The 27,854-nt window shown below is 43.3% G+C and overlaps 1 protein-coding gene across 3 annotated transcripts in view; it reads left to right on the top strand.

Annotated features, from left to right (window-relative positions):
- The first annotated feature begins 4,235 nt into the window (after nucleotides 1-4,235).
- The window catches only part of ADIPOR2 (adiponectin receptor 2), a 44,406-nt gene continuing 20,787 nt past the window's right edge, over nucleotides 4,236-27,854 (top strand). The window contains exons 1-2 of one of the 3 annotated variants that reach the window (XM_014259344.2): nucleotides 4,236-4,318; nucleotides 26,467-26,702. In XM_014259344.2, coding sequence (XP_014114819.1) covers nucleotides 26,535-26,702 — 168 coding nt within the window. In that variant the 5' untranslated portion in view covers nucleotides 4,236-4,318; nucleotides 26,467-26,534. Of the gene's footprint in view, nucleotides 4,319-4,493; nucleotides 4,633-12,108; nucleotides 12,177-26,466; nucleotides 26,703-27,854 lie in introns of those variants that run through there. The other 2 variants (XM_005530549.3, XM_014259345.2) reach the window with 2 other exon arrangements.

The following is a 27,854-nucleotide window of genomic DNA, read 5'->3' on the forward strand; positions in this document are numbered from 1 at the left end:
ACTGCATTTAAGGTTAAGGAGTTTCTAGCAGACACTCTGTGAAGTCAAGTTCGCTGAAGGGCAGGCTGTGAAGGAACACATAGGACAGGCACACAGCAGATGTGAAGGTAATATCAGATCCCCTTCTTCTCACAGGCAGTTTGGCCATGTCTAATCCCTGGGACACAGAGATGCATCCCATCTCCTTGGTGCAGGTGTGTATCCTGGCCAGATTCTGTCCCCCTGGCACCAGCACCCTGTGTGCAAAGGTTTGTGGATGCACAGACTGGTGAGTGCCTGTCCCATCTCCAGGCTTTGGGACTGGGCCACCTCCTGAGCATACCAGCTCTGAAGTCTAAATATAACCAGCTCAAAGATAAGCAAAGGTTAGATTTCTGTGCCCAACAGAAGGCTTCAGAAGGGAGCTGCTCAGGTATGTTTGCCAACAGAGATGAAGCAGTTTAAAGGCTTGCAGCAGTAACACACATCCTGGGGGAAAAAGAAGAAAAAAAAAAGGTCCAGGCTCTTCCTTACCCTAAGGCAGTTTTATTCTGAGTCATCATTTGTCTTGTGGCTCTTCCTAGAGTGCCATATCACTGTGTCAGCCCTTCACAAGGCTCCCAAAACATGGACATTATGTGGGATGGGCAGGATGGGGCATTACCATGCAAGGGAAAACACTGCCTTTAAGGGGAAAAAACAAAAAGACGTGGGGTGGACCCAGTGTTGGAGCTAATTGTAACCCTGTCTTGTCCACAGCCTCGAGGAACAGCACAAGTATTTAACATCTTCTTGGCCTGAGCAAACATCTGGACCAGTTTTTAAGAGTGGCAGCAATTCCCTGTGATGATTGTGGCCAGTCTCACTTTCGTTTGCCACAGGCAGATTTGTTTTCTCCTGCTCAGGAACAACAGAGTTAACCAGTAATGACCTGCCAGCTTCCACAAACCACAGGGCTGTGTATATAGGACAAACATATTCTGAAGGAATTAAGGCAGTGGACATTTTATTACTGCTACATTTTCTAGGAATCATCTGCAAATGCCCAGGCAGTACATAACTCTGTTTCTGAAAATGTGTTTTGCTGTATTGCAGGGCACAGCTTTGCTTTTTGATTTCCAGGCTCTTAAACCAGAATAAACGACCCAAATTCCTTTTATTTAATATTTATTGAATCAGTATTCCTATCTCATTTTCCCTCTTAATTGGCTGCATACACATTAAGTTATGGTGACAGGAAATGACAGACGAAAATGACATGCGGTTTTTACATATATTTTTTGTCAGTGAAGCTCAAAATATTTTTAAATCATTAGCGCCATTTTACAGATGAAATCCTGAAAGACAGGGCAGGAAATACTTCATCTGACAGGCACGGGGTGGAGCTGGAGCAGCCACTGCAGCTGCTGCTCCCTGTGCTGCTGCCAAAATACATTTTGAATGATGAGAGAAACCATAAGTACGTGTAAGAGTGCAACTGTAATGTTCAGTAACAAAAACTTTAATGAATGTGTGAGGTGGGACATATTTTAAAGGAGACAATAGGGGATCATAGTTTTATAAACAGAGTTTTAAGGAGTGGGCAGGATATATTTATTGTTTGCAGGTATTAGGGATCAAAACAACTCAAATATTAATTTATAGGGATAATTTTGCTTGCATTAACTGCCTCATTCACACTCACTGGCTTGAGCTGAAATTTCTGGGTGTGGGGACAAGTGTATTGATTGGAGTGTGGCTCAGCAAAGCACTAAAGTTTAGAGCCACACAAATTACAGACAGGCTCTCCAAATGGTCCAGTTACTCTCCCTGGCAATTGCTAAGCTTATCCTCCAACAGAGTAGTGTTCCCTTCGTGTTTTGGCTGGTCTCACTGTAAAACATGCAGGTGTAGGGTTTCCACCGTTTTCCCCAAGGACACTATTTTGGGAGGCGAAATCTCCACGTCACATAGGTTTTCCTGCTGCTCAGCCAACACTTCCCATTCCTTAACAGGGCAAGTTCTTGTTCTCTGTGGTGCCCCTGCTCTGTGCCTCTACACCAGACACAGGAATTTGGGCCCTGTCACCTGAGCCAGGCTACCCAGGTGCCTCCTGCAGCATCAGGGAACACTGGTTTTCATCATCCTTCTGGTCCTGTGCCAGCTGTGGTCTCCCTGCTCGGTGCCATGCCTGGAGCAGGCAGGTCAGCCTGTCCAGTGGGGCCTCTTCCCCCTCCTCCAGCTGCCCTGGACACAGGGAATGTCCACATCACACAGTCACAGAATCACAGACTGGGTCAGCTTGGAAGGGACCACAGTGCCCCCACCTCCCTGCTCGAGCAGGGCCACCCCAGAGCACATGGGACACAGCATTGCCTCCAGATGGTTCTGGAACATCTCCTTAAGGGAGATTTCACACCCTCTCTGCACGTTCTGTTCCAGTGCACGGTCACTGCACAGGAAAGAAGTTCTTCCTCATGTTCAGGTGGAACTTCTGAGCATCAGTGTCTGCCCATTGCCTCTTGTCCTATTGCCTGGCACCACCAAAAACCTGGCTCCATCCTCTTGGCACCCCCTTCAGATACATTCTGACCCCCATTCTGGTCCCCTCCCAATGTTCTCTTCTAGTGGAAAAAATAAAATAAAATAAAAAAATAGATCTCAACTGTCATTTAAACAGAGCTAAGAAACAAGACATTTTAGTTCAGGTCCTGTAGGAGAAGACTGATGGATGGAGAGGGCATGAACATGAGATCATTCTATTATAATAAGTGTTTATTATTGTTATTTGGGCATTGAGGACTGCTGATCATGATTCTTTTTTGTGCTTTCTGGTGTGTGTTCTGTTGGGCACCTTTCCCGCAGAGAGATGTGCTGTGCCTGGATGGCTCTGGGCTGTTCCCACAGGTGGCCTCTCCATCATGGAAATCATGCTGGGATTTCCCCTGACACCGATTCCGAGAGGAGAGGGTGACACTCCGCTGCCAGCTCAGGGCACAGGGGAAGCGGTGAAAAAGGGAACCTTCCTCCAGCCTGGGGGCTGCAAACTCCGTTCTTTGCCAATCCCTTCCGTTCTTTGGCCACAGCAATTCCTTGTAGCAATACAGGCTTGGAACACAGTGGCTGGAAAGCCAGCTGGAAAAGGAGTGTGGGACTACAGCTGGCTGAACGTGGGCCAGGAAGGCCAGGGGTGTCCTGGCCAGGATCAGGAGCAGGGCAGTGACTGTGCCCCTGCACTCGGTGAGGCCTCGCCTCCACTGCTGTGTCCAGTCCTGGGCCCTTCTGTCGCTGCTGGACCCAAAATAAGTCACACAGATGCAGCTCAGGATATGGTGAAGGAAGAAAGAGCACTTAATTTCTTCTCTCACAATGTATAGGTTTCTGACCACAGCCAGGGATTGGATAGCCAACCACACTGGTGAGAGATGTCCATCAAAGACATGTAACAGAAGGAACGTACATATATCTGTTTACAGTTACTGTCCTGGGAATGTCTTTAGAAACTATGTCAACAAGCTCCAAAAGCTGAGTTTTCAGGGCGACACCCTTCAGTTCAGGAAGAACTTTTTGGCGCTGGAATGAGTCCAGATGAGTACAACAAAACTGGTGAAGGGCCTGGAACACATTTTACACGGCGTAGCTGAGGGAGCTGGGGGTGTTTATCCTGGAGTAAAGGAGGCTCAAGGGGAGACCTTATGGCTCTTCACAGCCCCCTGACAGGAGGGTGCAGCCAGGTGTGCTCTTCTCCAGGCAACAGCGACAATGAGAGCATACAGTCTTAATGAGCGGCCGAGTCACCGTCCCTGGAGGTGTAGGGAACAGGACACGGCCCTCAGTGCCCCGGTCTAGGGAACAGGACACGGCCCTCAGTGCCCCGGTCTAGGGAACAGGACACGGCCCTCAGTGCCCCGGTCTAGGGAACAGGACACGGCCCTCAGTGCCCCGGTCTAGGGAACAGGACACGGCCCTCAGTGCCCCGGTCTAGCTAACAAGGTGGCGTCCGGCCACAGGTTGGACCCGGTATCTCAGGACTCTTTCCCCACCGATTTCCCGAACCCATTCCCGGGAGGGAGGGAGGGATGGATGGATGGGGACGGTCGCTGTCCCCGCTCCGCTCTCGGCGCGGCTGCGCGGCCGCGGCGCCGCCTCTCCGTGAGGGGCCGGGCCGGGCCGGGCCCGCCGCGCGTCCTTCCGGGCCGGGCGCGCAGCCGCGGCGGCGCTTCCCGCATTGGCGGCGGGGGGCTCGTGCGATGGTGACGCCGTAGGGCCGGGGGAGGCGGCGGGCGGGCCGGGCGGGCGGCGGCGGCAGCGGCGGCCGCGGGACGGGGGCGGCGGCAGCACCTCCGCCGGCCGTTGCCAGGTGAGCGAGCCCCGGGTGAGCCGCGGAGCCCGCTCCGCTCCGCGGGGGCTGCGCGGCCCGGCCGCTGCCGCGGGGCCGGGGGGGCCCGGCCGGGCGTGCGGCCGCTGCTCGGGGCGGCGGGAGGAGCCGCGGCGGGGCCCGGGCCGGGCCGGGCCGGGGAGGCGGGCGGAGGGCCGGGCCGGGCCGGGCCGGGCCCTGCGGCGAGCGGAGCCTGCGGGCAGCGAGCGGCTCCGGGGCACGGCGGAGCCCGGAGAATCGCCGCCGCAGGAGGAGGCTTTAGGCCGGTGCAGCGCTCTAAGTGGGTCAAGAGCACCGTAAGTGGGTCTTGTTTATAGCCTTCCGCGCACTTGTTGCTTGTCAGGGCAGGGAAATCTGCTGCTGCGCCTGAAATCTCCTTACGGAGGCAATGTAAATAATAATTCCTCCGCTTGCACAATATGGGAACCCTTTCTGCCGGCTGAGTGTTTGGAAGTGCACGTATCTGTAAACACTGGGGTTACCAACAGTAGATAACGTGTTACAAATATTAGGGTAACCACGGTTTGGATATTCTCAAGTGGCACCAGAAGAAACTTTTAAAAAAAGTTTTCTGATTTTTTTCTGTTTAGTTTTTGTTTTGTTGTTTTTTTTCCTTGAGAGAATCAGGTATTCATCTCTTGTTTGCTTGGGATGAACAACAAAGAGTTTGAAACATATGGTAATCGCCTGGAAGACAAAGAAGAGATGACAGCTGTTGTTCTTTGCTGGGGTTTTCAGGCAATGTTAGTTTCTTCTTGTGTTTGTCTTAGCCTTGCAAGTCACTTGATTTTGTGGCTTCAGGAGATGTGTGGGCATTTGTTTTGAGAAAACCATTAATATTAAATTATAACTTTTTTTTTAATGTTTTTGTCATACGGGCTTTGCCACTTTGTGTATGTAAACTGTCATGCACTTGTCACACAGCAGAAGAGCTTTTAGATGTTACCCCTCGTTTAAAGAAACTTTGTGTTCTTCATGCAGCATTGAAGTTTTTCAGGCAGCTGAATTGCCTTGTGTATCACAACCATGTTGTGTATTTTAAAAAATGGATCAAATTGTATAAAACTGGCCAAGCCCTCTGGACAAACCCTTCTTGGCATAATCTGGTTTCAAGAGTTGATATTTTAGAGTGTAATTTAAACTCTTGTTTTCACTCCCTTGCTGTAGTCAGTGTCAGGGAGTATTGAATTTCTGGCTCCATCTTGGCTCTGGTCTTCACAGGTCTGTTTTGGAAGTCAGTGAAGAGCTGTGTGCTGCCCAGCAGTCTCAGAATTTTTATAAAAATTCTCAGATTTCAGAGACCTTTTTGTAGTATTTCAGTGTGGACGTGCTTGTTTGCTGCAGAACCTTACTGAGACTACTTCAGATTTGTGGTAGCTGCTATAACAGAGGAAAATATGTTTGTAATCAACAAAATAGATGTTGTGTCATGGACTTATGGGTGCAGCACAATCATGAAACATGGCCAGTTTTTCTTGTTATCTTTGGCTGTGACCTAGCCTTGTTTATAGGAAAAAGGAAGTTTGTGTTTTGAGTTAGTTTTTTTCTTTTCCTGTAGGGTTGCCAGCCCGTTGCAGTGAAGAAGATTTCTTGCTGTGGTTCTTGAATTATAGGGATAGCTTATTAATAATGTGTGAACTTCATCTGTTCTGTGGCACTTAAGCCTATGTGAAGACTGTAAGCCTAAAAGAAGGTGATTGTTGTGTTGGAAGTATAAGATTAGTTGATAAAATACAGAAATTATTCCCTTGTCTGAGCTGACAACGAAATATAGTTGTGAATAAAGTTGTTGGTAGCTTTGCTGTGAAAGCCATGGAGGACAGTTGCTAATGTGGAAAACTGAATCAGAATAAGTGATGGGGGAGCTAAAAGCTGCATCCCAACCCAGGCCAGGTTTTTGAAATGATGCTTTCTGAGCATAAATCAGATATGAAAACATAATGTGGTGTGAAGGACAAGAGTGTGCTTTTGGCATATTTCTTCAAGCAAAACCTTTCATGGTGAAAACCTCTCCAACGAATTCTTATATATTAAATGTATATTCTCAAATATAGATTTAAAATGCCATGGGTGTAGGAGCTGAAATTGTCTTAAAGAGACAAGAGAGCCAGAACCATGGGGCTTTCCATCACCAGTTTTTGCCCTAATGGAGTTGGATCAGTGCTGTTGAGCTGGTGACATTGCTGTGAATTTGGCAAGTGGCTAGTGACCAGTGGTTTTGGCAACGTGGGTGAGATTCAGACTGCAAACCTGACTCCTAGGCACAGGATTAGAAGGCTGGGCATGGGAAAGCCTGTGCTTGCTCTAGGCAAGCGTTTCTGTAGAGCTGTGATGAAGGAAAATTAATGGGAATTGGCGGGGCATGTAATGCCAGTGATTTTAATGCTGGGATCTCTGCTGTTATCTCATGTCTTCAGTTGCATGTTCAAGGAGCTGTGTCAAGCATTCATGTATGAAAGATACTCAGTATTAGGCACTAAAAAATTTTGCAAGTTGTACAGGTTTTGGATTGCATAACCATATTGTCCAAGCCACTGTGCAAAGCAACAAGGCTTGCTTTCGTCAGTGGACATGGTATTTGTGCATGAGGAAAATCTTGATAAGGACACTTCAGGAGGTTGTTGGATTATTATGCCATCAGCAATTCAAATCCTTGAACAGAAGTAGTTCAGAAATGGAAATAGCAGTTTTGAGTATTTATGATTTGAAAGTGTCTGTCTGAGTCATTCAGTGAATTTTCTGACAGACGGTGTTGGTAGATTTGAAAAGACGTTACACAAGATAATGGTGATGATGAAAAAGTATTTGGGACAGTGTTTAAGGGGAGGGCTGTTATTTTAAACTATTGTTTTCTGATAAAACTTGTTTTAAATGCCTTGTCTTTTTACAAGACATATTTCAGCTGGTTGTGCTTAATGTGGTGGCTGTCTGCCTCTGCTTTTTAAAGCACTCTGGTCGAGACAAGTTGAACAAAGAAACTGGTTTTCAAAAATTAAAGATACAGAAACAAATTAGATGCTAGTTTTGATTCTTCAGGAAACTAATTTCTGAAAACATTTTTAACTTTCATTTGTTTATTTGAACATTGTCCTACCACTGGAACATTTGACTTTAGAAGCAGGATGCTGCAGATCAATGTGTAAGCTAATAAGAAGCGGGAGGTGAGTTGTTTTTACATAGTTCTTGTTACAGAGCTTTGAAGAGAACAGCTTCCTGCCTTCTGAGTGAGATGCAGACTTTTACCATCATGTAACCATAAAATTGAACTTGCCCAGTGATGACATTTATTTTCTGGAAAGTTTGTCTCAATGGTTTGATATAAAAATACAATTTTAGTGCAGTTTGAGGATGAACCTCAAGGTTCCCTTTCAGGACAGGGTGAGAGGCTTTCTGTTTCCAGAGGGCTGCTCAGCACGTTGGGATGTGGCAGCTGATGTGCTGATAAGCAGGCAGCCTCTCTCAGGAAAGGAGGTGCCACACAGCTTATGCTGCTGCTACTTGATTTGAGAAATAGCAAAGAACTTGAAGAGAGTTGGCAAAATGAAGGTGTTCAGAAATAGGAGAAGCAAATACTATACGTCTAAATAGCATTTTGCTTTCTGATTCTCATGTATTCTGGAGCTGCAGGTTTCTGCTGCTCTGTTGGTGGAGGAGAGGGGCTCTTTTTCTGACCAGGCAGGATTCTTTGGACTTCTGTGATCTGCACGTGTGTCAGTGATTTTGGGACATCTCAGGGCTGTCCTGTGGTTCAGTTGACTGCAGAAAGGGGTCTTCAAAGGTATAGCTGGAGGTAAATTTCACAGGACGTGTAATTGTTAGTGTAGAAAAATCTGCTGTGTGGTTCAGATGGGTTTCAATAGCTGTGAAAATGCAATGGAGTCTGCTGGGATGTGCCAGCTGCTGTAGAGCTCTGTGAACAGGACTAATTAAGCCCTTGTGAGAACAGAAAATAGTCAGGCACTATTTACAGGGGGAAAGTGTTGGAACAGGCAGAGCTGTAATCGTTGGCTCTGAGGTACCTTTAGACAGCAGTAGGCAAGAGAGCAGACAATTTACTCGCAGAATGGGCTGAAAGTCATGTCTGAGTACTCAAAGTGGGTATTTCAGTGTTCTGCCAGCACATTTAAGTGCATTGCAAACCTGCTACAGGAAAGGCTACTTCCTTTTTTTTTATTTTTTCTTTTTTTTTTTTTCCCTGTTTATTCTCCTCTTTCTGCACGTATTTTATCTCAAAATACTGAATGTTCCTGTTTCTCACCTAATGGTGAAAAACAAACGTACAACAGATATAGATGTCATAAAGTTAAAATGTTGCCTGCATTTGAATAGACCCTGTAAGAGGCTTGCTGTCTGCCAGAGTGGTTTGTTGTTGTGGAATGGTTGTTTTTCTAAGGGTATCTGTGATCAGCTGCATGTATTCAAAGATTAGGTGTCACTAGGCTGCTCTAGCACAAGTAAACCAAAGCCATTTCTCATATCTGTTCATATAGTTTTCCTCCTTCTTAACCAAATTAAATGCTGTTTTCCCCCACCATGTTGGTTCCATCTACTTACAGGATTGCAGAGACTGCCATTCTTTGTGTGAAGCCAAGGACAATTGTGCTGCTCTGTTTTGGTCTAGAGGATGATAATTTATGAGCTGTGGAATTTTTTAGATCACTGGATGTGTTAACCAGCTCTACACCTTCTTGATAAGGGTCATTTTGCTAGTAGGAGCCTTTAGTGGGCTTTTCTCTGTTTTAATGACAGCATTCTGGCAAGGTTCCTGTTTTAGCTCCTTACTGATGGATGTTTTTTACTTGTCAAGTTTGATTTTTCTCAAAATATTGTCATAAGTGTGTGTTAATAAATAGGATGTTTATGGATATTTGAATAACAGGCTGTTCCTGGAGCCATGGGCCTTCCTGCTGTATGAAATACTTTCTTCATGTAATTCTGTAGACTTCATTAAAGGCACTTAGTCTTGTGCTCCTTTGATTTCTTGTTCAAATTATTTGACAGGTGATACTAGAGTTTGGTAAGGTCTAAATCAAGTCCATGATAAGGACCTGAAGATCACATGTGTCTGTACATTGTTTCTGCTTTTTGTAAAATGCAGAGCTTGTGATGGAAATGAGATAGTTGAATAGAAGCAGTAAAAGCTGTCTTTTGAGAACAAATACCAACTCTGGCTACTTAGATTAAATCTGAATGGTAAAATTCCTTTAGGTGATGGTAAAATTCTGTAAGTTAATCTTTAACTCTTGCTTCTACTAGAAACGAGTCTGTGACCCCCAGACAGGAGTGGGGGCTGTTTGAAAAAGCCAAGTTTGAAGAATGTAACTGAGACTGGCTGCACCTCAGTCCTGAGAGTCCTGGCAGGCTTTCAGCTTTTGGGAAAGGGATTTCAGCATTTGGAACAAGTGTCTGGCTAGTAGGATTTGGGATGAAGAGTCACATGAATTTCAGCATCTCTCAGCTGACTGCTTTAGGTATGGTTTTGTCATGAAGAACTGCATTTCCTGATGGGCTGCTCCTGGGACTGAGCAGTTGCCATTCCCTAGTATAAACTGAAGGATTCGCTTTTTCTGTTTTCTTTTTTAATGCTTTAATTTATGTGTTGGTCTCCATAGCTGGTGGAATTGGTGGGCATGTATTATTTAGACAAATACTAAAGCTGTGGAGGCAAGTTAGTGGTGGTGGAATCTGGTCCTTTCAGATGTTATGGGATGATACAGCCAATTTGCTCATGAAGAACAATGTGCTTTGCAAATTGTGTTAGTTTAAGAATTATTTGTGTGTCTGTGTACTCCCTAGAATGGTGTATGGCATTGCAAAGCTGGTCACAGCAATTTTCTGCTGTTCTCAATAGCAGTCTTTTAGGCAAATAGGTTTTTTTTTTGTTCTAATGGAACATGATTGTAGAAATAAAAGTAAGAGCCTATTAATAATTTTTATTAAAGTAGCTATGTGACAAAGTGCCAACTGTTGGCCTTCTGCCTGCTGTACCTTCTGTGGGGAACAAAATGGATTATTTTCTGAGGTGAGTGTTCTGAGAGTTGAGAAAAGCATAACAAAGTCAACAAAAGCTTTACTTAGTGGTTTTCTGACCTTTATATATTCCAAGCTAGAAGGAGGATGCTGAAAAAGGCTTGTGTCATGGTTATCTTAATGTCCATGGTTAAGTGCAACTGCTCTTTGACTTCCTGCTCTGTGACATTTTAATAATTGGCAACCATGTGAAATCTGCAGCATTACAGAAATAGTATATAATAGATGTCTTATAAAAATCTTTTTCTTTTTATGAGCTTCACTAATGCAGGGAAGGAAGTTGCTAGGTAGCTTAGACTTGATTTGTAAAGTATTTCTCAAGGGGCAATTTTCAAAGACATTTTTGGTATAGAGGAGGAAATTTAAAGGTAAATACAATATTATTTAAATATATACCAATTATTTGTTCTCTTTCTTGCTCATCCCCCAGAAACACAGAGTGTAATTTGCTAAAGCCTCCTTTCTCTCTGTTAGGATTTTTCATAGGTGTTCTGGCGTTCTCGTACCAACCAGGACTGTAAAGAAAGAATGTCAGTAATAAAATGTTAAAACTTTCTGGGTTACAAAAGAAACCTTTGATCCCGTAGGAAGTGACTTGTTGCTAAAGTATCTGTGGAGGTGGCTATTTGTTTTAGTTTCTTTGTAAAACTCTTCTTACTTGGCCTTGAACCTCTGCTCTGGAGTTTAAGTGTAGGATTGCCTTGAAGGCAAGCTGGGTTTTAAGTTAAGCTTGTCCTTGATGGGCAGCAGGAGAAGCTGACCAAGTTCCAGAGCCCTGGCAGAGATGTTTGTGTCGCAAACAGCCGAGCAGCGCGTGATGCTGTTGAAAATGCCAGTGGTGTCAACTGATTTGGAAGGACTCCAGGGTACATAGGGGTCAGTGTGGGCAAAGGGAGGTGATGTGCAAGGCTGTTGGAGGTGATGCTCCACAATCTCAAGCACTCAGATAAGGTCAGGCTTGAGTAGCAGTAGAGCTCTGCAGGACTGTGAGTAAGCGGGGCATGCGTTGGGTTGGGAGCAGCCGAGTCTTCAAATGCTGTTGGAAAGGTGGTACAAGATGCTCTCAAAGCACATTAGGTTTTCATTCCTTGGTGTGAGCCCTTTCCAGCTGACTTTTTCTGGATCAGTTAGCTGGATCAAACAGCCCCTTGTTACACATCACAGTAAAGGCATTGTGAGAAACAAAGCATGATCACAGAACCCATGACTGTTTCCCTCTGAAAACTCATGTCTTGGCTCTGCTTCAATAGTTCATTATTATACAAGTGCCTGAGGGCTTATCTGCAAGACTCACATGAGTGTTTTCTGTAGGCTAAGGCCATCCTTGAAAAGGCACAGTTCCACATTCCTATTCTTTTAGCAGGAAGCGTGATGTGTCCAGTAATTCTAAACACCCAAAATCATTACATTTTGAGAGACTATCACATGTAAACATTAAAACTTCCTTAAAGCTCAGTGCTTCCTTCTTGAAGATCCTGTTTTGAGGTAACACTTTCTCATTTCAAGCTGAAGTGACTCGTGAATTGGACAGTAATGGAAGTAATGTCTTTGTAATAAATGAACAGTTCATAAGCATGTTATTTGTTACAACATTCAGAGTCACAGGTAACAGTGGTGGTATTTAGGGTTGACCAAAGCATAATTGTGTAATTCGTATCATGGAATGACATTTAGTCACACTAATGATGGAGCAATTGAGAATTACTGGCAGTTAAAATTTAATTACTAGGCAAACATAAAAAGGAAAGGTGGGGAGTATACTCATTGCTGCTGCTTGTATCCGAGACTGCTTCCTCAGGGGATGTGACAGGTAATAGACCAGTACCAATATATCGTGCTGCTTATGGTGATCCAGTTGCTAAGCAAACGTGCAGGATGTGTATGTTAAAACTGCTTCTCTTTAGGGATTGCCCAACAGTCTTTATTCATCTTTGAACTTTTGATTTGTTTGTACTGAAATCTTGGATCGTCTGGTAAGCTGTCTAGAGAATTGATTATGTTAGGAAGCAAGTGGTCCGCTAGTGAAAACCAGTTCTGCTTTCTGTTGGAAATGTTGAATAAAGAAGCCATGCAGCTGAGGAGGTTTTAAACTGTTGTATGTAAGGCTTTGTAAAGAAATATTACCAGCACTCACTGTACATAATGTAGTGTGTGTAATGTTGGAGCCAGATTTTCTGCCTTGTGTACTACTTGCAGTATGGATGAAGTAGGTTGTATAAATTACAAGCCTTCCCTCCTCCACTGGAGTGCAATGAATGTCAGATTGAAGCTGTCGTGCTGGTGCTTTACAACTCCAGCAACACAGGATCCTAAGATAAACTCAGCCTTCATTTAGGGAAATTTTTAGGCTTTAACAACATGCCATGAAGTGAAGCAGAGAAAATGGAAGTGGATTACAGGAAAAGTCTTCTGCGTTCCTTGCTGTTTTCATGCTGTAATATTTATGTCATAGAGGCTTTCTCCCAAGCTCTGATTTCAAACTCCCATGTGGACCAAAAGCAACATTTTATATGGCTTGACAAAGGTCTCTTTTCACTAACTTCAAGTGACCTGAGGCAGATTAACATGCAGATTAATGTATTTGACAGTAATAAATCAGCTTTAACAAGTACCGAGGCAGAGATTTGTTTGGCAGAGAGTTTGGATAAGATATGATATCTGGAGTTAAGCTGAACATTTTGTAGAGAATGATATAGTGGAGACACTTGAAAATTTCCTGCTTTCCTTGGTTTTGTGCTGATGCATCTTTATGCAATTCAGCTGTAACTGTGTGGAGTTTAAGTCAAAGTTATCTGGGTGAGTGAGCTTACAAAAATGGAAGGATGTTAATTTAGATGAATGCATGCATTTTGTCATCCAGTGTGAGGTAAACGTTTACAAGCTGCTGCGTAGGACACATATTCTTTGGATTTATTTTCTCTCTCTCTGTAAATGTATTACCTGGTCTTTAGTTTTCTTTTGTTTAGAAACAGCCTTCGTGTTGATTACATCTTTCTTGTAGGAATCTTGGGCTGTAACCTTCCCAAGCTTGAATACAAACATCAAGAACCAGGGAGGAGTTTGAGGTGAGAGAAGTTGAGCTATGCTTCCTCACAGGTAGCACGGCTGTTTGTGAGAGAGCAGTAACAAATTAGTCAGGAGTACTTGGTGTGTTGGGGAAAATTATTGCAGTGGTTAAGATAACTGCTTTTTGTGTTACTCCATGTGGAAGGTACCAGATCTGTTTGTTTCATTGTTCCATTTTGTATTTCTCAGAAATGAGGCTTAGGAGAAATTTGAATTTTTCTGTGGTGTGACAAGTGGGGTTTCCAAACTGGAGTTCTGTTGAGGTGAGCTGCAGGAGAATATAAACCAGTCAGGACTGGAAGATGTCATTCTTTTCCCCTTCGGGAGGAAAACTGTAGCAATGAATTTTGAAGGGTTTATTTTGTTTGTTTTTCAGTTTTGTGAGTTTGGGATTTTGTTTTTTTAATTTTTTGTATGGGGTGGGGGTTTTTGGGTTAGTTTTTTCTTTTCCATTTGCACCTGCTGTTCTAACTTTTGTCAGTGGAAATCAGTGACATCAAATTGCTGTGTGACAGTTTAAACACTATCCCTGAAAGAAGTTAAAAATCATAGTTAACAGATCTTATCTAACTTGTATGTAAGAATGAAAACTGGGGCACACTGAGTGTTTTGATTTCTTCAAGTCTTGGGGAAAAAAGCAAGTTAATTTAATTGAAACTTGAAATTCCAGGAGAGCTATAACATAAACTAGTAAAACTACCTCTGGCTCAGGATTCTGCCTTCATTGTGGAGCAGTTACTTTAGGCTCTGCCCTCTGAGCCTCTCTGAGCACCCTCTTGTGTGTAATCCAAGCAGCCTGTGTACCCCCAGGCCCTGCTGCAGAAACATCTTTATGTTCTTGTGTCTCAGATTGCTGGGTTTTCTTGCCCCCTCCGTGTGTCAGCCGTGCTCAAAGTGACAAGACCTCCCTGGAGCAGCGAGAGCAGCAGCAGGTTCTGTGTGTCCCTGAGAGCTGTGAGTGTTCCCTGTGAGTGTGAGAGCTGTGCTGTGCTCACTGCTGTGTCCCTGGCTGCAGGGTGAAATCCTGACCTGCAGGCGCCAAGTGTGCCAGCTTGCAGCACCTCTCACTGAGCCTTTGCCTGTGCTCTGCCCCTGACCTTTCTAGTTACACCCTTGGAATCTGAAGGCTGGCCAAGCTGCAGGGCCACCTACCAGTCCCTGCCAAGCTGGCCATTCAGGGGAGAAGGCAGAAACCTGGCAGCCGTAGGGTTTTTCTGTCCCCTTGTCCTCTTATGTAAGCTGCTGGCCAGAGCCTCTCAGGGCAGTGCCTGCTGGCTTCTTGGATGCCTTTGGGAGTTATTGGTACTGTTAGGGTGCTTTGCTTGGTGTCCCTAGGAAATTTTCTGTTTCAGCCCTCGTCCTTTCTTCTACAGTTTTATGTTTTCTGTCTCATAATAATTTTATTTCCTCCCTGTTTTATTTTGTTTGTATGCATTAGCCCCTTTGCTGTTCTTCCTCAGAGAGAACTCTCTTAGGGAGTTTTTAGTGAGGATGTCCATCCCCTAAGGAAGAAAATAGCTCCTAAGCATGAATGTGCAAGCAATATAAGACAGACATGCTTGGTATTCAGAGGTTTTTAGAACTAAATGTGACTTCACATGCTTAATAACCATTGATGGATTTACCTTGTTTATTTGTCCGTTTTCCCTGTGAATCCTCATCCTGTAGCAACAAGCTCCAAGGTTTGCCTCTTGCTTTGTCAAAAATGACTTTCTTGTGTTTGAGGTCGCCCAGGCTGATGTGCTAACTCTGTGTGACTTTGCCTGGGTTGATGGGCAGTGGTTGGTGCCTTCACTTTTTCTTATTGTTGTTTGGGATGGTGCTGTTGTTGTAGACACAAAGATTAGGAAACCTTGTGCTGTGTTGAATTTTTAACTGCAGTTTTGAGTGGTCGCCTCTGGTTTCACATAAAGCTTTCTTTCGTATCACAAAGGAAACCTTCTCTCAAATAAATTAGTAAATGTGTGAAATATGGTGTAAACCTTATGAACTATTACACATTAACTAGCACATACTAAAAGTAGATACCAGATTTTGTATTTCTTAAGTTCAAGGCTTATTTCACTTGTTTACTTAGCTACAGCTGCTTGCTTATCTACATACGTCAGGACTTGCCTGGTTATCTGGGCAGGTCGAAGGTCCTCCAAGGTTTCCCTTCTGCTTTTTCCAATGTATTTGATTCACAGCACTCGTTATTGACTTTCCTTAGGACTTGCAGCTAGTCAGTGTCTCCTTTTTTCCCAAATCATGTCTGCCACTACTGTGCTGTCAATACACACTTTCCCTAGAGGTGTATCTGGGGATTAGAGGGGGTAAGGTGGTGTTTTTGCTCTGTTCAGATCTGAGCCCCTGAATGGAGTTCTCAGCTACAGAACTCAGCTGAGTGCATCTTTGGCATACAGATTAGTGGCTGCCTTCTATATGTAACACTCAGCCTCTGCTGAGAAGCTTGGCCTGTGTTTTCTATCTGTCTGTCTGTCTGTCCGTGCACATCAGGTGAATCTAAAGAGCTGTGGTGCATCTCAGTCACACCCATGGATACGGTAGCTTGTCTTCACATCAAAATTACAATAGGTCGCTTATTTTTCTTACAGAGAGAGCACAAACTCATCCTGGCATGAGATCCTTTATTTGCTAACTCCATTGGCACTAGGTGTTGTCAGCCTAAAGTATTTTTTTCTTCTTTCCAGAACAGTTTCTTTGTGTAGTTCTACATGTATTAACACCTCTTACAGATGCAGTTGGGCTAGAGCAAGAGTACCTTCAGTAAGTATTTGAAAATTAGGACAACTAACTATTCAGTAGTTTGCTGACCCAGTTCTTGTTTTCTGCTCGTGTTCCTCCTGTCTGGGCCCTTGTCCAGGAAATCAGCTGAAATTCCTACCCTTCCTACTCTTAAGATCGTAAAGGCATATCAACTCAGCCATGTTTCCTTCCTGTTCTTAAGGTTTCTTAAAGAAATGTCTCCTCTGGTATCTAGAGAGTCTTTCTGCAAGCAGAAAGCACAGGCAGGCTCACTGTTTTATGTTTAGTTGCTGTTGTAGGGACATGTGAACATGTATGAAAGGCTCTTAGGTGTGAACCAACATTGACGGGTGACCCCAGCACAGAGTTCCCTCTCTGGGCAGAGAATGTTACCAGTTCAGGTGGCCCATTTGGTGGCTTTTCCTGGGGCTCTTTCAGACCTTATTATTCTATTGTGATTTTCCTGTAACACTTTGAAGAAAACAATGGATGGAGTCTTGCATTCCTTCTCCTTTGTTATGTTCTTGTTTATGGCCCAAGAGGAAGTACCCCTTGTGCATGTCTGTTTATAAAAGTAACATGCATGCAAGTAAGGCCAAGAATTTATTGCTGGTATAATGGGAATCTTAACACTGTGACTCAATTTTTCTTTAGGAGGGTCTGACTAATGATTCTAAGCAGAATGTTGCAGTTACATACACGAAAATGTTACCAAATGCAGCTAAAATTGTAACACGTGGACGTTTTGGTTTCTGTCCCTTCTCTGTGATTTATTTTCACCTTTCCATTTCTGCTCTGGGTCTTTAGGTCAGCACCTTTGGACTGCTGGAGAGGGTGAGGGAGGTTGTCAGCCCTAGGAGTCATTTTTTGGGAAGAGTATGATGTGGATGTTGCCTGTTTCTTTTCCCTCTCTCTAGGATCCACTTGAGTTTCCTTGGTATCTTTGCTAATACACTTTTTATTCCTCTTTTCTTTCTTCATTGATCTAAAGCTTTAGGTTCTCTCTGAATTTATTATATATGATATCCTTTATGTATGTTAGTTACAAATCCTTTTGGTACCCCTAAAGCCAGGTTTGCCCAGCTACAGGATGCATTTTTAATCTGTGCATTAATGAGTTTTTTAGCTGTGGGGTCTCCTGGTGGCAAGGCTCATATCTGTCTCACATCCCATGCCTGTGCACTGTGTCCTGCTTTTCCACTGCTGTCATGCTAGGCCAGTATTTCTCAACACCTCTGTAAATTCCTTTTTCTCTGGAATATAACTAGAAGTTATATCACACCAAGGTAAAGAAAATTAAATGGCATCTGGGCAGTTAGGAAAGCTGCTAAACTGCACAAAAGCTGAAGTTACAGAGGAAGCCTGCTAAAGCCATGGGCTCCTGCTGGCACAGGCATTGCTGCATGGTTATGGTTTTCCCTTGTTCTATGGGCTCATATCCCTGCATGCCACCTGCAAGTGAAAGGTGTTGCTGACCCTCTTAGGGCTCCAGGCTGGAGGAATCCTGTCTTTCCTATCTTACCTTGCCCTGTGAGGACCTGTGGAGGTGTGAGGGTAGCCAGTAGTGCTGAACTATGATACACATCCAGCATTGCTCACTGGAAATGCTTCACATAATGCTGTGTTTTCTTCTGTGAATTTCGTAATTAGAGTAAATGCTGTACTCTACCCATGATTAAGGCAACCTGGATGTCTAACTTCAACTTTGTATGAAATTAAGCCTTTTATTCCTCTTTTGTAATATGAGATTTTCGTTAGTGTAAACTTTGTGTCTGTTTCCCTTGAGGAATTTTTTGCTTAATCTGCTGTTGGAGTTTTATGTTGTAAATTATCTTCTGTAAATAGTTTGACAGAAAAAATAATCTTTATTTTCCTGTAATGGTGCTGATTGTCACTAATCCAATGTTACAGCCAGTCCTCGCTGTACTTAGCAAGCAGTGAAGCTCTGTTACAAAGGGTGGATGACAAAGTAGGGAAAGGATATTTTTTTTGCACTGAAGTATTAGAAGGTAAGTGTTCCTCATTGCCTCACAGCTCATTTACAGTTTTTTTTCCTCAACTCCATTGTGTGTTTGGGGAGCTTTTCTAGTTTTGAGGAATTTTTTGAGTTGAAAGAGATGTGAATCTCACACACATACAACCCCCCATCCCAAAATGGTTGTCCAAATGCACCAATAAGTGATGTTAAGTCAAGGAAAACATCTAACATGTATATTCACAAAATGCTTCCTGATTACTTGTTAGTTGACATGAAGCATGTTTATGCTCTTAAACTGTTTCAAACTTAGAATTTACACTGGGATAGCTGTACTGGTTAGACCACAGACTGCAGCAGGAACCTCTGTGGGGAACACAGTGGTACTAGCAGAAAGTATTTTGGTCAGAGAAACCACAGTGAGATGACATTTTGTGTGAGTCTCTTGGTCTGGGACCTGCAGATGTATTTTGAGTTCAGGCTACAGCCCTACTTCATTTTAGCAGAATTCTCATAACTCTGGGTGTTTTGAGATCTCTCCTTAGTCACGGGACAGTAGAAAGAAAACTATTAACGTGACGTTTCTACTCCTAAATTGCATCAGTGGTGTCTTAGGATATCAGTGTCCTTGGTCTTGTTTCAGAATTCAGGATGACTTTGAACTATGTTACCAGGAAAGAATTTGTATCTGAAGGAGTGGCACTAAATGTAGGGGAGACTAAAGGTTCACAACAGCTTTTCCTAACTCTCAACAATATTTGTCTTTTAAAAACAAAATTATTCTCTGGCTATTGCATTAAGGAAGTAAAGTAATTAATAAGTAGCTTTACCTGGTCTGATGTGAAACTTCAGCCACTTGACTAAATCTGCTTCAAATTGGCATAAATTAGATGCAGTCTAGTTATGGTGGATCAGCTTCTTTTCCTTGAATTTTGGTTGTTGAGGAGGAATCTGAAAGATGATGCACCACTTTTTGGATCCTAGACTGATACAAATCTGTGGATGTGGATGCTATTTCTACAATGTTCTTGTAGCATTTTTGCTACAGAAAAGTAGCGATTTTTTAGTTGTCTGACTTGTGGCAAAACAACATTATAGCTTTTGAGGAGAGGAGTGTGTGGTGCTTACAGCTGAAGAAATGCCATTGCTGAGGGCAAGTGAAGCAGTAACTTTGCTTCATTCTTATTTTTTTACTAATATGGGAATGCAAACATTTTGTAAACCAAACCTGTGGGCCACAAAACAAAACACTGATGAGCAAGCTCACAAATGAGTAAAGCTTATTGAGCTTTATGACGCTTGCATCATGAGTAAATCTTACCAAGATTATCAATAAAACTAGAGAACAGGTGCTTCCAAAAATTGGGAAGAGTGTCAACTTTTCATAACCTGGCCTGTGCTGAAATTATTGTTCTTGGTTTGCTGTGCCAGGTGTGGTCTGCCCCTCATTAGCAGGTCCTAATAAAGGCCGTGGTGTGTATCTATATAACAATTAAAGGTTAGGGCCAGCTGATAACTGCCAGTTTTTCATAGGTTAGGAAAATAAAATAAACTACCTATAATAAAGTTAAGCCTTTGGGGTGGGGTGCTGCCCTTTGTCACATCCATGCTGTTTCCTCAGTAGTGCATCAGGCCAGGGCAGTTTACGTGTTTGACAGCCTTTGCTTCTTTTGTGGCACTGATGATCTCATTCCCCTGCCCTGGTTAATGCTTTTCCACAGTCCTCTGGACCTTCCAGGCTTGTGACAAACATCACAGTCCCTCTGGGGCAGGCAGCTGGGAGAAGTGGAGCTCCTTATTGCCCAAACAGAGGAAAGTGGAGCTGCCCCCTCTGGGCACCAGCCAAGCTTTAAATCTGCTCAGTGATGGCATCTAAATAAAGAGATGTCCATGCAGGCCAGTAAGGAGCACTGAAGGCATCTGTCCTATGGAGGTTTGCAGCCTGAAACATGCATATTCCTCTTGGGTTTTAAAAGCAGGGCTGCAGTGTTTGCTTTTGTACAATTGCTCCAGGCCTTGGAGCATTTTATTGAGCAATAAACGATCTTGATTCAGTTTTTAGGGATTGAAACTCAGGTTTCCTAGAGGGAAGAGTAGGGGTATGCTTACCTCTGGATTACTGCTGTCTTGGTGCCCTTTCCATTCCCATGCAAAGATTCTCTCTGTAGAGGAATTAAAGGAATGTAACCTCACTTTCATGGTCCAGCTCTGGATTTTAATGCCTGCTCCAAACACTTTGGTTTCTTCATCTTCACCCAACAGTTCTGTGAATTGGATGTCCTTGAGGCAGTAGCTAAAAGTATGTATCCTGAATTTTCACTTAAGAGGAAAGTGATGTTTCATTTCAGTCTTTCACTTTTAGACAGTCTGTGATCCCAAGTGTTACTAGCATAGAAGAACTGCAGCTTTTTGTTGTTGGCAGCCATGAAGCAAGTTGGTGTGAGTAGCATGCCATAGAAGTAAAATCATAAAAGGGCAAAAGATGGGATGTTTCTCACATGGAGAAACTGAGCCATTTAATGAAAAATGAACCCAAAGCAAGTTTTCTAGGTCTGGGCTGTGGATATTTGTGAAATGTTATGTGAAAAGAACTTGAACTTCCGTTCTCAGTTTTGTACTGCTTTTGTGCCAATTCACTTGGTTCTGGTTTATTGAAGAGTAGAACTGATTTACAGCAGGCATCCAGTCTGCAAGGACCGGACATTGTGCTCTGGGGGTGGGCCAACCTCTGACATAACTCTTAACCCAGTTAAAAAAATGGGGTCCAATTTGCAGTACAAATTGGACAAATGCTGTAACAATGTAATGGGATCCTCTGAAATGGAAGCATTTCGATAATGCAGGCAGGCTGCTGGCTTGTTCCCTTTCTTTGGATCCAAATGCATCAGAATGTGCTTGATTGTTTGCCTCTGCAGCCTGCTGTGAAATAGCTGGGGCTGAAGCATCCAGTGACACTTTACAAGTTACAAAGACAGCTTTTTGGCCACTGACCCTCTGCGGGAGTCTAATCTTTGTTTTGTAGATGCCTCTTTATCTAGGGAAATTACATCAAGAAAAGAGGTGTTGGATTACTTCCTCATTGTTCCTCATTGTTAAAGATGACCTCCAAAGAATTTTTACAGGCTGATTCGGGCTTTTCCTTTAGGGTACATTGAGAAAACAAAGTCTTCTGTAAGAATTTCCTTCTCCTCCCGTTCATGCATAGCCTTGTTTGCTTTGTTTTTTGACTGTAGCTTTAGAGAATATTTGGAATGTTAGCTGTGAATGTTTAACTTCTGAATTGAAAAAGCTCAATCGTTTGAAGACTGTTAAATAAAAATTAAAAGAAAGAGCCCCTCATTTCAAGTTGGTGTTACTACACTATTTGTGAGGGACTCCTTGTGACAGAACCTCCCTACCAGAAGATAGTAGTAGAAATACAATGTGCCAAGAAAACTGCATTTCAATTAGTGTACCTTATTTCTCTCAAGGTAGCCACAATGAATTGTTTCATAGGCACTAAATTCCCCATCACTCGTGTTCTTAGCCCAACCAGTCTGTCCATGGATTCTAGTGGAAGTGCTGTGCCATTTGTACCTGTGCTGGCAGTTCTGGGAGTGGAATTGTGCCTATCCTGTCCCTGAGGCCTTGCCTAAACAGCTTGGGGTTAGGTAAAGTCTTATTTTTCACACAGCTTTGCCATTCCACTGGTGTGGTTTGACTATTGTGGCACATGGACACAGGCAAGGCAGAGTTTCTGGATTGATACAGCATCTCTTACAAGATCTTTCAGGCGCTGTAGCCCTTATTAAAAATTAAACATTAATGAACGTTCTGAGAAATGTGTAGCCTGAAATTTTCATGATGGTCTTTTATTCTTTTGATACCTTAAGGTCTATTAAGGGGCAATGAGATTATCTGAGGAGGAATCATCCTCTGTGTGTACATTGTTTATGCTGCTTTAATGGATGCTTTGGGAGGGGATCAGCAAGGCAGGAGCACACAGTGGGTGCCACTGCCTACCTGAGCAGGAAGGTTTCTGCCAGTGAGGCAGTTGAGAGGGGATTGTGGGGAAGCTGTTTTCATTCTTCTTCCAAATACCAGTTACAGACAGAATGAAATACCTTTAGAGGATCATTCTCATGCTGCTTACAGGAAAGAACATACTGACAGGAGGGAGTACTGGCGAGACTGCTTTGCTTAGGGGTAGTGGGAGGTAGTCTGACCATCCAGAACTGTGCTTTCTCCTCAAAAGGGAGTGACAGACCTTTTAAATTTAATGACAGACACTACTGCTAATGCATTTTCTTTGTTTTACAACCATGTGTCATTGTTTAGCCGAGGCACTAAATGAGTCCTTGTTCCAGGTGAGTGCTGGGAGGTTAGAAGGGCTGCAGTGCTTATCCTCGGGAGTGTCATACAGAGAATAATAGCATTATCCCATGGTGCTTAACTTCGTGTAACTAGTCTTTCCTTATCATCTTTATGAAGCAGTGTCCTAAATGTGCTGTGTTTGTGGGTGTTGACTCCCGTGGCATTGCACAACTGAGGTGAATGCTGGAAGAACTCTGCCTTGTAGCTCTGGTTGGAAAGGCTGAGCCTCAGACTGGTGCTGACTGTGTCCCTGTGGGGCTGGAGAGAGCAGCTGAGGCTGCTCTGGGGCTGTGTGGCAAGGCAGAGCACGCTGAATTGACCAAAGGCTCATTTTGTGTTCATAGGCTGTGTTTAGAACCCTGCTTGCATTAAACTGCTGAATCCTTTCTAAAAGCTGACGGAGCATTTAGAAGTTTTCCGTATTAAAAAACCCAACAGACCAAACTCTGTAGATGCTTTTCTCAGCTTATTTTAAGCACAGCAGGAACTCACTGATTCATCTACAGGCTGATATTATGTATGCAATCATTAAGTAGATTTTAAGTCATAATGGCAACTTCCTCTTTAAATGGAAGCTAATTTTAATGAAACCTTTAATTTGCATGCTACAAAAAATGTTGAAGGACTTCATTTATGAGATTTATAATCTCAGTGAGACACAAAACAGTATTTTCCAAGACCTCAAGTGTTCTATAGCTTTCAGTTTTCTAGTTTTTGTGAACTGTGCAATCTCAGAATGGGGCAGTAAATATCCTCACAATGGTTCAACCATCGTCTTCTGGTTAGATGCTACTGACCATACTTAAACTTCTTAATTTCTTAGGAAAAGGTCATCCTTCACTGAACTGTGAGTCATAGAAACTTTGATAGAACTAGAGGTGACCTATGCCTTTCCTGTTCATAATCTTCACTGCTTGCTTTCTCTTGTGAACAAATATTTCAGGCTATTTGCACTTCTCTGTTGGCACCTTGCACTTGCATTCAGTCAGTAATACATTTTTAAAAAGAAGTAAAACCCAGTAGTGATGCTTTTGGATTAGCTTTTATCTTTCTTATCTTTGCATGCTCATTTAGGGCAAGCGTATTTAGAACACTATGAGGATCCTGCCTGAATGACATGGAAACATCTTAGTTCAGTGAACAATCCCACTGTAATTTCAAGAAACAACAACTTCTATTTCTGCAGAGCTCTGATGATCAGCTCTACTGCTGAATGCAAATCTGACTCGCTGGAGGTGAAGTGCATCTTTTATTTTTAACCTTAGCAAATGCTTGGCAGCGAGAGCTGGTGAAGCAAATCCTCAGGGCTTGATGTAAAAGTCTCTTGGCATTCCTGTGTCTTCTTGTGTTAGAAGAGCCTTTGGCAAGCATCTTGGCCAAATGTGGTTGGGCCAGTTGTGTGGCTGTGTCCCAGAGGTGATGTAAGGCCAGGTGTTGGGCAATGTCGTGGTACTGCAGCACACAGGGGCAACGCTATTGCTTAAATCTGCCTGGGGGAAGAACCAGTAAAACTTGCTGGTTAAACGTCTCATGCAGTTGCCCAATCTGTGGAAGTAACTGGGGCTCTTTCTACTGACTAGCTGGTGGAAATGTGTGGAATAGCAGGCAGGGGGGTGTGCCTGCGTGGAGCTGTTGTTTATAAACAGCTGCTCTGCTTACTTCCATTTTTCTGGTTTTAGCTACAGCTTCAAGTTGGTTTAGTGCTTTTGTTGTGGTCTAACCCCAGCGGGCAGCTAAGCCCCACACAGCTGCCTGCTCACTCTGCCCCAGTGGGACAGGAGAGAGAATCATAACAGAGAGAACCTGTGGGTTCAGATAAAGAGAGGCAAAAGTTATGGATACAAGCAAAGCAAACCAAGGAATTCATTCACCACTTCCCGTGGGCAGGCAGGTGTTCAGCCATGCCCAGGAAAGGCAGGCTCCATCACATGTCATGGTAACTTGGGAAGAAAATTAGCTCTACCCCAGCCAAAGCCAGCATAGTACTGTACTGAAATTGTCTCTTATAGGTTGCTTTTTAAATTAAGATATCCATTAGCTTCATTTCAAGCTGTAGTTGTTGTTGCTTACTCTTTCCTTTCTTACATCAGTTTTGCCAAATGGCAGTGTGATTATGTCTTCATGTTTCTTGCCTAAAAATAGAATTGTGAATTGGCTGCTTGAAATATGACAAAAACAGTCAAGATTTCAGTTCTGTGGCTTTCTGAATATTTGTTCCTGCTCTTAAAATCTACTTGCTCAACTTCTTCACTGAGCTTCCTGTGTAATGTTGCTAAAGCTCCTCTTAATCCTCCCGTGGCTCTTGTGTTTACCAGGTAAACAGCTGTGGCTGTTTTAGATGTTGCTTCTCAGATGGAGAGTGCTGACCCTGTAGTGGAGGTAGCAGGAAGGTGGGGATGCCATCTGCTCTCCTGTCAGATTGTCACCTTACCATCCTGGGTGATTAAAGCAGTGTGCCATACTGAACTTGGACAACTTGAGGTATCGTTTAGTTCTGCAGAGTCTGTTACCTGCTCATTAGCAGCTCTCTCCTCTGAGGACTGCCAGGCAGCTGAGGGGATATAACATTACAAACTGCTGCAGCAAAATTAACTATAGCCCATTTGTCAGAGCTGAGAATTGTCTTGCAGTGATCATATGTAAATGAAATTAGTTCCTGTAAGGACAGAATGCATTATTTATTGGCTTTTTAGAGGTGACATTTTATTACAAAACTGCCAATATCAATTCCCCATCTTATATTTTTAATTTTCCTTCCTACATTATGACAAATTTATTGGGCACTAAAATTCCAATTTAATTATGCATACTGGCAAGTTAAAACTTGTCAGATGGCTTGTCTTAATGTTATGTGTTAGTCACATCAGAGCACTTAGGTGCTACAGTAATAAGAATGACACCAGTGATTAGTGCAGAAGGAATAGGTCGTCATTCAGAGTGATTCTGAAGCCTCAGCTGGAGCTTCATCCTCATGATACATTCTGATGCTTTCTGGCACTCAGATTACAAAGTTCTCTGGAGATTGTGCCTCCCAAGGCTGCCAGTGTCAAACAGGTCTCTCTGAACTGGCTGCTGAACTGACACCACACAGGGATGTACAAAACAAATGGGTAACCAATTGATGAGGGCTCAGATTAACAGCTGACATCAATTTTCTGTAAATTTGATTAAATCCTTAGCATTTTTGAGTTAAATGTACCCTGAATCCTTTTTGCGGTGTTGTAAGTGTAAAATGCAGTTACTTTTCTGAGTAGAAATCATGGGTTATTGTTTTCTGAGGGAATTACCTGTTTCTGATTGCTCTGATGGAATGAACAATGTTTAAAATTGCCTGCTCTAATTCCTTGCACAAGTAAAGGTACAAACCCATTCCTGGCAGTGATTGTGACCATGTTAATTTAAGCAAGGGGAGCATAATCACTCTGTGTACTACTGCCCTCCTTGCAGTCTGTCTAAATTTAGTTGCTGCTTGAGCTCTGCTTGAGCTTTGCTTGATTGCTATTACCAGTACTTAATGTCCTAGTTTTGGTGAAATCTAGTCTGGATGATGGAGCTTGGGTATGAGCCTCATACCTGCAAAAATACAGTAATTGTAGAGTACCTGTGATAAGTAGTTTATTTCTAAATATTATTATCAGCCTGCTGCTTGCAATTTTGTAGAAATAATTCAGAAAAACTGACCGGGGTTTTGTAAATTTGCTGTTTTATGAAGCTCACTTTCTGTCATCTTTCAAAGTTGTGTTTAGCTTGGGTTAGGATATGAAACTGTTAGAGGTCTCAAGATGAGAATTCATTATCCAGCAGTGTGGAAATCTGTGTAATTGATCCTGTGGGATTTTGGGCACATGTAAAAGCAGCTGTCATAGCTGTCGGGTAGCTTGTAAGCAAACTCTTCTTCCAGCCAACTTTTGCACTCTACTTTTGAACTTCAGCTGAGTTACACAAATGGTTTGTCTTTCAGAGCCAAGACATAATCAGCCAAACTGAACCAAGAGGAAAGAGAATATTTGAGAAGGCTCCCAGCATCTCATGAACGAACTAACGGAACCCGATAATGCTGGTTCTCCAGAGCCAGGTCTGCGGCTCAGAAAAGGACACATGTCTGGCCCTGCAACAGCACAGGCAGCCTTTGAAGAGGACAGCTCTCAACAGAGGCTTCTTCTAGTGGAGCCAGCACTGTCTTCTGACCAGGAAAATGTAAGTTATGTGATTGATTACCTGTTAGGTTTGCTAGGCAAAGTGAGTTTTGACGTAAGCACTTCAGTGTTTAAAATAACTTTAAGAAACGTGGACCATGAGCATACAACCTTTTAATGCCTGGTAAATAACTGTAATAATGCCAGGAAGATTCCAGAAGGATTCAGTTGAATGTATGGGAACTTGGATGATAAGACCGGGCATAACTGGCTTTACCAGCTTTTATATTTTTATTTTGTGCTCAAGGAAGCGGCACTTGTACTGGTTTGTGTTTTGCTGAGATGCTGCTCATACAACAAGATTTTTGTTCTGTAATTTTCAATTAATTGTAAGTGAAAGGAGAAATATTGGCTCTGGCTGCATGTAATCAGAACCTTGGCTAATTGGTATCTTTTTGATGATTAGGACAGAAAAATCTGTTTGCAAGCATTCTTGCTGGAATGAGACTGAGCAGTGGATGATATCCCCTGTCGGACAGTAGCCAGAAACAGACTCACAAGGGAGAGCACAGGGCTGGGGAAGCACCTTGTGTTACTTGCCTATGACACTCTCCCAGGCTTCAGCAGTTGGTGGCTCACAGATTTTCTGAGCCAGTGGCAATATCTGTGAGGTTTTGGTGCATGGACCTTTGTAAGTTTTAGCAGCCACAACACTTAATTAGGTGTTCTACAAAGACAATGTCCAAGCACTGGACAAAAGCACCTTCTGGTTAGAGAGTTCCAGATCTGTAATTAATGCTTCTCCTGGGATATGCTCAGATGGATATCAGCATAGTTAAGTGGAAGAGGCATTCATCTTAGGCTCTCTATCCAATTTATCATGGATTAATGAGTTTACTGTATCAGCTCAGTCACAGCAACTGCGTGGTTTTAGCCAGCAGCAAAATCATGTTGGTGCTACTTAATGCATGTTGGGCTGTGGCTGTGACTGCATTTGCCACAAGTTCTGGGAATGTGCGTGGCCCAGTCATGGATCAGCTGACATGAGAACTGGTATTTGCCTTCTCAGCTTGATGAGTTGGAGCCCTGACAGGGTTTAGTTCCAAGCATTCTTGTAATGAGAAGTCAGGACTGGTATTCCTGTCTAGGAAGCCAAGCCGATGCACTCACACTTGTACTGCTGTAACTTCTCCAGGACATTCTCAGTATCCCA

The sequence above is a fragment of the Pseudopodoces humilis genome, chromosome 5 (genome assembly GCF_049639895.1).
Source record: "Pseudopodoces humilis isolate 2021_Gansu_Grassland_sample_001 chromosome 5, ASM4963989v1, whole genome shotgun sequence".
In the NCBI taxonomy this organism is placed as follows: domain Eukaryota; kingdom Metazoa; phylum Chordata; class Aves; order Passeriformes; family Paridae; genus Pseudopodoces; species Pseudopodoces humilis.